General features: G+C 38.0%; 1 protein-coding gene across 1 annotated transcript in view; it reads left to right on the top strand.

Moving 5' to 3' along the window:
- Window positions 1-497: 497 nt before the first annotated feature.
- Window positions 498-13,741, top strand: part of LOC143028611 (protein-lysine N-methyltransferase SMYD4-like) — a 32,403-nt gene continuing 19,159 nt past the window's right edge. Inside the window, exons 1-8 of the mRNA XM_076190972.1 lie at window positions 498-786; window positions 3,922-4,021; window positions 6,630-6,767; window positions 6,893-7,067; window positions 8,121-8,280; window positions 10,018-10,173; window positions 11,898-12,068; window positions 12,420-12,567. Of these exons, the coding sequence (XP_076047087.1) occupies window positions 623-786; window positions 3,922-4,021; window positions 6,630-6,767; window positions 6,893-7,067; window positions 8,121-8,280; window positions 10,018-10,173; window positions 11,898-12,068; window positions 12,420-12,567 (1,212 nt within the window). The 5' untranslated portion in view covers window positions 498-622. The remainder of the gene's footprint in view (window positions 787-3,921; window positions 4,022-6,629; window positions 6,768-6,892; window positions 7,068-8,120; window positions 8,281-10,017; window positions 10,174-11,897; window positions 12,069-12,419; window positions 12,568-13,741) is intronic.

The raw sequence follows: 13,741 nt of genomic DNA, 5'->3' as shown, positions 1-13,741 counted from the left end.
TGTAATATTTAGTTTACACTTACTGTACATAAATTACCCTAATATCAAGCTTAATTATCCTTCCTGAATATTTTTGCGAAAATGGAAAATTTAGATACCGTAAGAGTAAAGCATATACAGTATTCTAACCTGTGCGCCACAAATCTGAGGATAATACTCCTACGTAGTAAGGTAGCCCGATTCCCGAAAATATTAATATAACAATATATTGTTCTACTGGGGTTCTTGAAAGACATATGCTGAATGAAAATATAATTATATCTCTACTAAATTGCTAGCTATTAAAGTATCTTATTATATTTATCTTTTTCTGACCAAAATGCTTTGTTTGAACGTCTTTTGTTCTGATGGATACTTTTTTTCCTACCCAGAATGCGATAGTGTGATGTAATCAGGTAATCATGATTACTTATAGTAACTCGTATGTAAAAAAAATTTACCTTAAATATATCTTCGTGAAATAGCATCTTTTTAGTACAGCCCTAGAACAATTCATTAAGTACTTGTCTAGAATATCTCACGAGAATTTCGTGGATGTAAACTAAACTTTTGTTTACAGTTTTTGTGGATGTGCCGAATATCGTAGACCCAGCTTCAAGTTTGATGTTGATCTTATAAAAGCATGGGTACCTTCAGTTGTCAGCCGTTATTAGACAGATTAACGCATGTCTTTGTCAAAGGGAACTTACTCAGTGAATTTGCCAAGCAAAATTCTACGTTTAGTAGAATTAAATTCTGCCTGGAAAATGAAGTGCAGTACGATTCAGATGTTCGTGTGAATTCAAGGTAATTAACCGTTTTGTAGATTAGGTATAGTATTTCATGTTTGTATAACTTCTATGGTTGCATCATATTTTATGTATTCAATTAAACGTATGTTATCTTGACTGAATTCAGAAATATACAAAGTGACCATGGCTTGGCATTGTCCCTGTTAATGTTCATAAAAACTTGACGCTATCATGAAGGAAAGCTAGTTATATATGACGACAGTGCGTTATCTTATTTCTGACCACATTGATAAATCCATATTTAGAAGAACATACTCTGTCTTCATAGTGTAGCTGTAAATTGATATGTGTTAGTTTGCAGTTACTGTCTATTTAATGGAGCTTCAAAAGAAGTGAGGTTACCATCACTGGAATACAATATAGTATGAACTTGTCAGCAGAAATGTTGAAGGTATTTCATTATGATTATATGAAAGCATCATGTTTATCATGTGAATGGTGAGGATAATTTTAGTTATCTATGAATATTAAACAATCGTATTTCCATTCCATGGTGACAGACTGTCACATTTGGATCCATCGAGCAACTTGCTTTGTCTCTTTGCCTCTCCTGCACTAAACAGCATAATATATATATATATTTTTTATCTAAGTGAAGGTGGTAAAATAGATTGTTGGTAATTTATTTTGCCATTTGTTTCCATTTTGCCACAAAGATTGAGTAAATTGTGTTGTTGGATAGGACCATTACACCTCAGAAGTGTTAACAGGACAGCTGTTTTCACCATATAATGATTATAGGGGCTGTCATGCAACCTTATATGGTGTTTTCACACGATTGCAATTGTATGAGTGCATCTTCCTCTTGAATTGTCTGAGTGAGATTTAAATGGATAGTTTTAACAAGAATTGTAGGTGACAATAATAATGCCATTCTATCTACATACCAGTAACCTCTTTCGCTTTCATTTTTTGTGCAGGTTTTTGTCTGTGGAAAACATGTTTTTCTAATAGTTTGCTGTTTTGAGTGCGCTGGTGGCGTAATTGGTTATGCATTTGCTTGGTTGTGGGTTTGGGTCCCACATTTCCCTCCAATAATGACTGTTACCTGTCCCATCAGTTCAAATGCCTAGGGTAAAGGTGACAGCTTTTTCTGACTGTTTTTTGTGTGATTCAAGGTTATGTAATCTTGATATGTTGTAGAAATCCATTGTTTTGAGTGTCCCCACTAAATCCTTCATTCTTATGCTTCCCCTTTATTGAAATGAGTAGTTTCCATAGTAAACAAAAGTCAGAACCATTTGAATCACATTAAAAACAGTTGGAAAAGCATAAATTTGCCAAACAATAGGATGTGTACCTAAACAATACAGCAATAGAAAATTAGATATTAATTTTGTAAATTATAATACATCAATGTAATATACATTTTTATTAGCAGAAATCAATAACAAAAAAGTTGCTAAAGGTGATACAATAGTGACAACGTGAACATTGGTGAGTTTTGAGATCCCATGTTTGTTTTTCTTTGTTGTAAAAGATGAACTAACAGAAGTCTAATGAATTGGTCTAGTCTAACCTAACCTAACCTCACCTCACCTCACCTCACCTCACCTCACCTCCTATGGGGTATGCATTAGCATCCCTAGAGGTCATCAGGGTCGTTGTAGCCAGGGAATGACATGATTGCACGAGTCTGGACAGACGACACAAACATGGCATCTCTAAGCACTGCTCAGTAGTGTATCACTTTTAGAAAGTTTTTTTGTTATTGATTTCTGCTAAAAAAAAAAAATAGGATATTACATTGATGTACTTTAATTGATCAAATTAATATTTAATTTTGTATTGATATATTGTGATGGACACTTCCTTAATAATAACTTATCATACCATAATTTGGAATAATTGAGTTGGGAAAGTATATCTGCTTGTGTACAAGAGGAAAGGGTTACAAATCTTCCATAGAGCAACACCTAAATACCAGTGGGCCTTCTTTCCCATGTTAGGTGGGTAACCAAAGCCAGAGCACACACTCCACACCTATACTACACCCATGAGAACCTATTCTCTTAACCTCTTCAATGTAAGTCATTCTTGCACGCAGCATTGGATGCCTAATGTATGATGCATCATACTGCTTGCATTATAAAATATATAGTCACTGCTGTATTACTTGTTCTCTTTCACTCTGAGTAATAATATACACAGAAAACAACTCGCCTACAACTACAAAATAAATATAATCAAAACACTGACACGCATCCTCATATATCCACTCATGCCTCATGATGCCTATGTAGGCGTCATTGGATCGAAGAGGTTAACTTGACTGCATTGCCATTAGTCATGTAATGGCCATGTGTAGCATTAAGTTTGGAAAACTGACTTTTTACAAGTAGTTACAATTACTGGAACACAACCATTAGTAATTTGGCACCTTTCCAAATCCTTATAAAAAACAGTCAAGTCTTGTTAATTCGCAAGTGAGCAGTCAGCTGTTTTGAACAGGACACCCCAAAGATCCTAAAATAGGTGTTGTCATTCCTATCACAAAAAGTGACCAATGATTGGTATATGCCTGTGATGTTCCTGCCAGATGAACATTGGAGAGGACCTGTTGCTTGTCTTTAAGTCTGGAGGGTGACAAAGAAATTTGGAAAACACTTTGGATTTAAAATGTGAAAATGCATAAGAAACCTATTATTCCCAAAGACACACATTGTAACCTCACCAGTGTAATCTAATTTTGCTGAGATGAATTGATCCATTCAACTGGAAATGAACTAGGTATAACTTCATTTTGTTAGGTTTTATGTTACATGTTGGTATTTTGGTCACACAATGATTAAACAAGACAAAAAACCTATATATAGGTACAGAGTGTGGGATGTGTTACATACAGAAGGTTGAAATGTTGAATGACACAGTTCACTGGCAGTAAAAAGTAGAAAGCATGGTAAAATTGGCCCAGTTTTCATATATGAAATATAATATGTTACCTACAGTTAATTACTGTATGCATTATCATATGATACATAATTATATAAGAAAATGGCAGCCATCTAGTCAGTATCGAACAACAATGGAAAGCCGATTACTTGGTAATTGTTGAGTTTGCTTATTGGTGCATCCCTTAAAACAATGTGACAGTAATGATGTTAATTGCCTTGTATTTCTTGTTTTGTAGGAAAGAAATCCAGCAATTGCTAGATGTACTCTATGGAGAAAGTGAAGCCCATGGCAAGTCTGAGGCCTTGGCTCTTAAAGAGAAGGAAAAAGGATCAAAGGTTAGTAGCATGGATTTTAGGGTAATCTTAACAACAGTGATATATGTATATAATTTGATAATTAATTTTCTTATAGACAGGTTTAATCACTGGTAGGTTTCTGAGTTAACACTGCACTAGTATCAGTCAGAAATTTACCATACAAGGACAGGTCTAGGCACCTTAAATCACACTCTCTGGAAAGACGTAGTGTGGGGTGATCTAATAGTGGTGGTCAAGTGGGTCTAGGGCTTTAACTAGGGTGATGCAGATAAGGTCATCATATTAAGACAACATGGCAGGACTCGCAGTAATGGATGTAAATTGGACAGATTTAGATTTAAGGAGGAAATTGGCAAGAACTGGTTTACCAATAGAGTGGTTAACAAGTGAAATAATTTAGTAACCATGTGATGAGTGCTGAAACTATCAGTTGTTTTAAGGGAAGATTAAATAACTTCATAGATGGGGATGATAGGTGATAAGGGTCATGGAACTGCCTTGTGTAGGCCTTATGGTCTCTTGTAGTCTCCTTTATTCTTATTTTCTTTTATCAATCAATCAACCCATGCCACCAGGTCTCTTTCGGGAGATTCACAGTTCACAGGTCCAGGGAGCTAGAAACAGTCACTGGATTGGCCCACAAATCACTTATGAAAGAGATATGAGGCCCCACATGGAGAAGTGTCCCATGCGACACAATGGCCGGTTTTGAGTTACGCACATATAACACTATTTTGGCCCTTCTACTTCAATCCGAGCATATTGGAAAGGTCAAAACGTGATCCTGCAATATGGTCGAAACGCTCCTAAAACAAAGTGGTAAAACCTCACGCTCGCTTGGCTGGCGCAGCAAGTCGAGACTTGGCGTGGAGTAGTGTGGCAAGCACCCGGCCGCGGTGTTGTCAAGGTCAAACTCATGCCATCCAGAAGAGCCTACAGCCCAGACTTCTTTGACCTGTCCACAGTCAACCTCCCCGTGAAGTACCAATATGACAGGTTGCTCACGAGGGAGAAGATCAATGACCTACAGTACCTGACTGACGAGTTCATCGCCCAGGCCGATAATTGTCAGTGGTGGCGGGACCTGTTGCTTCGGCAGCAGGACCTCTGCAACCAAGGTGCTATGGTGTCCTTTGATAGCGAATATAATGCTGATGACCCAGATAACATAAACATGGAGTACGATAGTGTGCTGGCTCCTAACATGGCCTAGCATCTAGGTCATCTGGTTTTGTTGGTTGTTTGTTTGTTTGTCTACATGTTGTTTGTTTTTGTTTTGATCTCTCTGTAACTCACATCAGTGGTTTTGTCTTGAAAAATACATTAAAACAATGTTTTCATTATGCTCGTAGCTTCAATGACAACAAAGTTATTCATGTTTTACATTTCCAAAACTTTGGAAGCAATTTCTGGCATTTTGAAAATTGGCGCATGGGACCCTTCTCCACGCGGGGCCTCATATTGTGTTGTTGTCTAGGAAAGGCTAGAGTAGGGCAATTTAAGATGAAGTGTTTGATGTCTTCAGTGTTATCAGAGTGCAGATGTAGTGTGGCCCTTGCTTGTTGTGGGAGGGATTTCTTTGCCTGATGTCCAGGGGAATTTTGTGAGTGTTGCATGGTGCTGGTGATAGGTTGTTGTAGATGTTTGAATGTTATTTTTTATTCATTTATATATTTTATTTTATTTATTTTTTCCTTTCCTTTTTTTTTTTGTGGGGTGGGAGGAATTTGGTTGTGTTTGTTATATAATGGTATGGATATGTGGGTCTGAGGATTCTTTCATAAAAATGTGCTTATCATTTTTTTGTATTGTTACTATGTGTAAGGTTTTTGTTTTAGTGCATAGATGTTGGAGTGGTTTTGGTACATCCAGTTGTTATTCATCATGCTTTGTTTTCTGTAATTTGTTGGGTGTCTGTTTTCTTGATTAAAGGGAACAATGCAGTGTAGGGCATAGCTGAATGTTGTTCTTAAGAACTTCAAGAGTAATTTTTTCTTTGTTGAATTTGAATATTTATGTAACATGTACATTTAAATTGTTATTCTTTACTACATTTTAATTCTGAGAAAATAGTGTTTATTAGAATAGTTATTCTTAATTTGAATATTGATGTAACATGTACATTTAAATTGTTATTCTTTACTACATTTTAATTCTGAGAAAATAGTGTTTATTAGAATAGTTATTCTTTACTACATTTTAATTCTGAGAAAATAGTTAAAGTCTTCTGGGATACTATCTTTTTATTAAAGCATATGCATAGAGTGCAGTACTATATGATGTGGCCATTTTTGTCTCACTTTGGTTGTGAGGATTTCAATTTTCTTGTGTACATATACATGATGGTGTATAATGTACTGGTGATGTAAGAAACGGCTGTCTTAGCCATCCCAGAAAAAATGCTAGTATCTTTTATTGACAGCTCTTATTTATATAATTCATCAGCTTAATGAGGCACCAGTGATATGATGCTATTTTACAGTGTCCCATTTGTGATGTTAGAAATTAATAATGATAATATATTGTTTATTGGGTATAGCAGCATTACTGCTGAAAATATACAGCCTGCAGAATTATGAAATTATAAGATATAACAGTGAAAAGATGTTGGTTATGTATGTGACAGGCTTACATGAAAAAGCGTGACAAAGAGGCTTATGATCATTACTCCAAGTGCATCCGGCTTGCTCCGCCTACCTCAAGCATACTTTGCTTGGCCTTTGCAAATCGATCTGCTGTACTCTTTCACATGGGGAAATATGAGGTAAGAGCCTAGGAGTCGTCTTGCTATGCTCTTTTTATGTTTTCATTAAACATTGAATTGCATCATAAACCACTCACAGTTCAATGAGGTAAGTCATTCTAATCATTTTGTTATGGTTTCTTTAGCACTGTCTTCAAGATATCAGGCATGCTGAAATGTTTGGCTATCCTTCATCACTGCATCACAAGATACTCACCAGAAAACTTTCGTGTTACATCAATTTGAAAGATGTAGAAAAAGCCAGTGAGGTGCTCAAGATGTGCCAAGAAAGCACTGCAAATGTGCCAAAGGAATCTCAAGGTAAAAAAAAAAAACATAAATTTTTGGCAGATTACTTTTTTGTTATATTCCGTGTGAGGTGACATGTTCTCTGTGTACTTTGTTGAATGTGTTCATGCTAATAATGTGTACATTATGATCTCCATGTCTCTCTATATACCAAGAGCTTTTTCTCCCTTATAAGGGAGGTAACTAAGAGGTATGTATCTACTCCCACCCATTCCCCCCCCCATCCACCACCACCCTTTTTCACTGAACCCTGTGGTAGTGAAGAAAGAATACTGCCACCGAGTATTCCCGTTTGAATCATAAAAGGTGATTAAATTGGGATGGAATATAGGACTAGGTATCCTACTCTTAGTAGCCCCAAAAGAGGGAAAAAGATAAATAAATAAGTAAAAAAGCAAAGATCTCCATGTGCTACTAAATATTGGTCTTCTCTCCCCGTCTTTTCAACTTTGTAACTTTGATCCTCCTCCTCCTCCTCCACCTCCACCTCCTCCTCCTCCTCCTCCTCCTCCTCCTCCTCCTCCTCCTCCTCCTCCTCCTCCTCCTCCTCCTCCTCCTCCTCCTCCTCCTCGGTATCAGAAACAACCTGACACACACAACATAGACAGCAGTATAATGTTTTTTTCTTAGAACGATCTATGGTGGAGCCTGTGAACTGTTGCCAGCTACCAAGTTGGGTTTCAGCAAGAGAAACCCAAGGTGGTCATGAGTGAACAAGTCTTTGATTCAGAAGAACAGCATAATTTACACTCCATAGTCAGCCATGGCTGACATTGTTCTTGTTGCTCAGTTTAGTACTTCACCTTCTTTTAGATATTTTAGACAGCATTCCTCACCATTTTTCTTATGCTTACCATTTCTTATTTAACTTCCTCTTCACCTTGTTGCCCTATTCCTCATAGTCATCTATTTGCTTCTTCATATTTCTCATATTCTTTTTCTTCCTCCACCAATGTGTACATTTCTTCGTCTCTAAACTATTCCTCGTTCCTCCTGATCCAGATTGTCTTGTGCTATGCTGCTTTTGTACCGATCATTATGATTTTCAGTTTTATTTTTCCACAGAAAGCTACTCACAAACTCTTAAAGGCTTGAAAGAAAAGTTTCTGGAAATGAAATCAAGTTCTAAGAAATCAGATCCAGTCATAGACTGCAGTGAAGATAATAGTTTGTACAATGGAGAAAACAAGACAGTTCTTGGCATGACCAGTTCTTTAGATGTCAGGTTGGTTGAAATCTTTGTTATTAAAAGTCTTGTTCTTGGTGTAGTGTTTGTCTTGATAATGTGGAAGTGTGTGAGGATGAGATGGATGGATGGGGTGAAGGGGGCTTTGGGGAAGAGGGGAATGTCTGTTGAGGAAGGACGGGAGAGGACAGAAGACGGGTGAATGGAGAAGGGTGTATATGGAAAATGTTGTGATGCATGAGGTGGAATGGACGGGGGAATGGGGGGTGAGGTAGTGTGTGTGAGCAAAAATGTTGACGCAGCCCGAAGGGATTTCTCCCCGTCCTCTCTTTTATATGGGGGGTCGCCGATTTAATGAAGCGGCCTTGCTGTGTATGTGCTGTGTCCTGCGACACTGCTTCTGACCCAGGGCAGTGGACAGGGTGCAGGGATGACCCGTCATCTAGGAGGTGCTAAGATGGGAGGGAGGGTGGAGGGGTGTGAAGTGTTTTCGGGGATGGAATGGGTGGGAGTGATTTTATGCCTTGTCCTTTTTGGCTACCTCCCTGGTAAGGGGGAAGAAGCCTTGGTATATGTATGTATGTATGTGTGAGTTTGATTAATAGAGAAAAAGATGGGAGCATATATTATAATTAGCAGAGCTGGGTGTATTACTGAAAAATTGGGGGTGCATTTCCATCTATGTGTTACCGATTTTAATTTCCTTAGAGCAGTCCATATTACTGTGTATGTGTATATGTATATACCCATATGCAGTATTTATACACATATTTTTCAGTAATGCTACCTGTCCAGCGGTAACACACTTACAATTAGGTAATTACATTACCTGAAAGAGTTGAAGCCATACTGCATCCAGTTTGCTCCCACTACTCAAAGTACTGGAACTGTTGGGTAGCACCTCATGTAATAGAGTCGATTCAAGACACGGTAAACACTTTTAATCCAGTATGAATGCCTCATTATAATGGAATAGAATTGAGCAGTATTTGTCACAGTGTTTAGAATGTCATTAAGCTGGAGGGAAAAAAAAGTAAATGAAGAGCTTTATACATACATACTGTATGTACAGCCATTCATACAAAGGGCTTTTTTCCCCTTATAAGGGGAGTGGACGAATCAAAACATACACCCACCCTCCGTCTATCTTACACCCATCCAATACTCATTCATTGCCCCTCCCATCATAGCACCTCATGGGTGAAGGGTCATCCCTGTCCACAACACTGGTAAAGATAAATGCAATGCAATTAGACACAGCACTTCCACAGCAGAACCCAAGAGTCACAACTGATTTATTCCCACTGCCTCATTGTATTATACCATATCATACTTGTAAGCATAGAAAATGTATCTTTTGCTCATGAAATATTATAATTTGCAAATAAAGTGTAAACAAATAAAGTCTAGTTCACATTGTAGCATAATAAATGTTAAATTAATGAATCATAGATTTTGTATGTGTGTCTGGATAGAAACATATGCCTTTCATTATTCCATTATATAATTGTCCTGTTGTAGTACCTGCAGCTTCACTACCAATATGACCTCTGCCACCACCAGTATTAGTATTACTGTTTCTCTCATTACCATTGTCAGTGTTATTACCGCAACCACCACCATTCATTCTTAGTTTATATCCATCAATAATCTTGTATTTATTACATGATTATAATGCTTCAGTCTATCTGAGCACATGAAAGATGTGGGATTAATAAATATCCTGCTTCACCTCTTATATCTCACGTTACAAATTTTGAAAAATTTTCTTTCCAGTTTGAATGAGACATATGGACGACACGTCGTTACCACTGCCAAAGTACCCAAAGGCTCTGTTGTATTTAAGGAGTCTCCATATGCAGCAATCCTGTTGCCTGAGTATCACCTTTCACACTGTCAGAACTGCTTTAAAAGCATAGAAAGTTTTGTACCGTGAGTAGTCCTCCTGCTTTTTGGCATGTTACTTTGATGAGCACAAGCATTAAGATTTAATTTGTACATACATAGACATCACAACTGACACCACAGTCAGAAGAAAGAAAGAGTTGAATAAGTGAATCTATATATTTCGATTGCTAAATGCAATCCTCTTCAGTAGTGCAAAGTGGGAGGAGGATGCTATCTTAGATAGCAACCTTTTGCAAAGAAAAAAGAACTAGGGAAGGAGTAAGCATCACTACCCTCACTTTCTAGTGACCTGAGGATGACATGAGGTTGGGTCAGGGGGAGGGGAAGGATAATTGTTAACAATTTGTTTTGTAATGAATAATCCTGTGATTATGTCTGGAGTCTATTGACCCCTAGAAATATTCATAGTGGACAGATAGTCTATTAAAAAGGATTGCACTATTTTCCTTCTGAACCCACAACCAGATTTGTAAATAAGTTCAGATTTGTCCTAGTCCATCCAGTGATTTGATTTATTCACCTGTTTGAATACGGCTGAACTCTCTTGATCATACCTGACTGACCTTTTATGCTCATTCTTTCTTCTGACTGTGGTGTCAGCTGTGCTTTGAAAATATGTTATTATATTTTTCACCAGTGATACATAGACGTATATACATACAAGTAAGTCAAAACACATTGATCACTCTTTCCATCTTGGCAGCATATGAGTGAAGGGTTGTCCCTATTGAATGGCATAAAGAATGCTGTTTAAAGAAATAGTTCTAAAAATGGTTTAGTATCCTGTAAGCAATCAATCAGTCAATCTGTTGCCCCTGATATCTCTTGCTGAAGACCCACAGCATTCAAGCAATCAAGCAACAGCCTCCTACATATAGGAAATCAGTGATATACAATAGGTTGGAACTGTACATGAATTTGAGGTTAGGTATGGTAGATTGGAGAGTAGGAGATGGGACCCAATGAGCATTGCTCCTCTCCTGTATACTAAAATTAGGTACATACATACATATACCAAAAGCTTTTTCCCCCTACATGGGGGGGTAGCAAAAAAGAAAAAGGCATAGAAACCACTCCCACCTGTTCCATTTCCTATATATTCCACTCCCCTCCACCCTCCTCCCTCCCTTTTATCTTGGCACCTCCTGGATGACGGGTCATCCCTGCATCCTGTCCACTGCCCTGGGTCAGAAGTAGTGTCGCAAGACACAGCACATCCACAGCAAGGCCACTTAATAAATTCGGCGACCCCCCCTCTCCGTCCCCTCATGCAGAAAAGGAGAGGACGGGGAGAAATCCCTTCGGGCTGCGTCAAATTTTTCTCATACATACTTCCTCACCCCCCATCCCCCACTAAAATTAGGTAAATGCATGCAAAAGTGAGATCCTTCAAATTTTCTTGTAAGAAGAGTTGACAATCAGTGGCTGCTTTCTTATCATGAGCCAGTGACATGAAACTATCCCACACAAATAAAGTAGAGTTCACAGCCCAAGGTTTCTTTTCAAAGAGATCTATGGGAGGATTTGAAAACTTGCTTAGCATTGTGGGGATGCAGGTTGGCAGCCTATGAAACTCAAGGCAGTCATTATATATAAAACAATCTAATGTAGGTACCTGTGGCACTTTGCACCTCCAACATAAAGATTGTTACCAAGAATGTTTTTTATCATTCTAATTCTTCATTCTGTGTCAGCTATTTATAATAATGCTTTTTCTCTTTTCTCTCTTGCTGTCTCCAATTGAACAGATGTGAAGCTTGCAGTGATATTGTTTATTGCAATGAAAAATGCCGAGAAGAAGGTCGTTCATTTCACAAATATGAATGTAAACTCATTCATATTCTGTCTGCTGTTGGAATTGCTCATCTTGCCCTCCGTGTTGTCTTAGTCACTGGATGGGACATCCTCGCAGAAACTATGTAAGTTTGACAGCTATATTTAGAAATACAGTTGCGTAACTAACTGCTCAATGACAATTGATTTTTACTTTGAAAGAATATATCTCTTGATGAGCTTGATGAGTGGAATATGAATTTTCATATGGAAGGGATAATTTCACAGCATTTTATTTTATATATGTATTTATTTATTTTTTTATTACATTCCTCTCCAACTTTTTGAAGTCCTGCTTTCCTGAGAAAGATCTTTGGTTTATTCCTTAAATTGTAAAACTTCGCAAAATGGGAATCCGTTGCATTTTGTATATTTTCAGTATTGTGCTTGTATATTATCTCAGTATGTGATCACTAATTGTGGTTGTATCATCACAGAAACAGTAATTTCAAAGTGAAGGTGCCAGGGACCAACAGAGCAGGAGTGTACAACGGACCAACCAGAAGAGATGGCTACACCTCTGTCTACCACCTGATGACCCATCTAGACAAAGCATTACCTGAAGACCAGTTGCAATATTCCTTTGTAGGTATAGCGGGGCTCTTTATTTGATGATTTTGTGTAGGATTTATCGTATTTGTATTAATGTAATCTTTGCTTCTGACCTGGGCAGTGGGAAGGAAACAAGGATAATCCTTCATCCATGAGAAGCTAAGATGTGAGGGAAACAAAGGGTGGTGGGTGGGGAATGGGTATGTGACTTCGACTTGTTTATCTCCTTTATAAAGGAGAAGAGGCCCTTAGTATATAGAGTATTAATGAAGTCACTCATTTTTGTTAGAGTTGATACATACATACATATACCTAAGGCTTTTTCCCCTTACATGGGAGGTAGCCAAAAAACAAAGGCATAGAAACCACTCCCACCCATTCCATCCCCTACATACTCCACTCCCCTCTACCCTATTCCTTAAGGGATTTTGTCTGGGGAGTGGCAGACAATTTTATGTTGCATGAGGTGGACTTTGAATTAAAAAGGGTCTTCATTAACTTCCTCAGTACGATTCAAATATTTGTGTGCACATGAGCTGCCTGATGTACAATGATGCATCACAATATGCGTGTTATAAGATAAAAAGTTACAGTTGCTATACTCATTCTCTTTCACTCAGAATGTTTATAACTGCAGAAAACACGATCAAGCCTGTTCACAAAATATGGGGGTCACCCAACTACAACTACAAAATAAATATAATCAATACACTGATGCTGGCATCTTCATATACTCACTTGCACCCCATGATACCTGCATAGGTGTCATAATTTTCTAGGGGTTAAAGACTCCATTTGTGGTTCATTTTGCAGCTGGATGGTATTGTCTTCCTTTAGCAGGAAGAAAATCAATGAAGTATTCCACTTTGGGGAAGGAATCTATAGGTGTATCTTGTCAGGACCAAAACAAGGTTAATAGAATTAGGTACATACATAAACCAAAGGCTTTTTCCCCCCTTACAAGGGAGGTAGCCAAAAGATAAAGGCATAGAAACTACTCCCACCCATTCCATCCCCTACATACTCCACTTCCCTCTACCCTCTTCCCTCCCTCTTATCTTGGCACCTCCTGGATAATAGGTCATCCCTGCATCTTGTCCACTGCCCTGGGTCAGAAGCAGTGTTGCAAGACACAGCACATTCACAGCAAGGCCATATCATTAATTAGGTGACCCCCCCTCTCCGTCCCCTCATGCACAGAAGAAGA

The sequence above is a fragment of the Oratosquilla oratoria genome, chromosome 9 (assembly GCF_046742065.1).
Source record: "Oratosquilla oratoria isolate Oo_2021 chromosome 9, ASM4674206v1, whole genome shotgun sequence".
Classification (NCBI taxonomy): domain Eukaryota; kingdom Metazoa; phylum Arthropoda; class Malacostraca; order Stomatopoda; family Squillidae; genus Oratosquilla; species Oratosquilla oratoria.
This window is presented reverse-complemented; position numbering and strand designations above follow the sequence as displayed.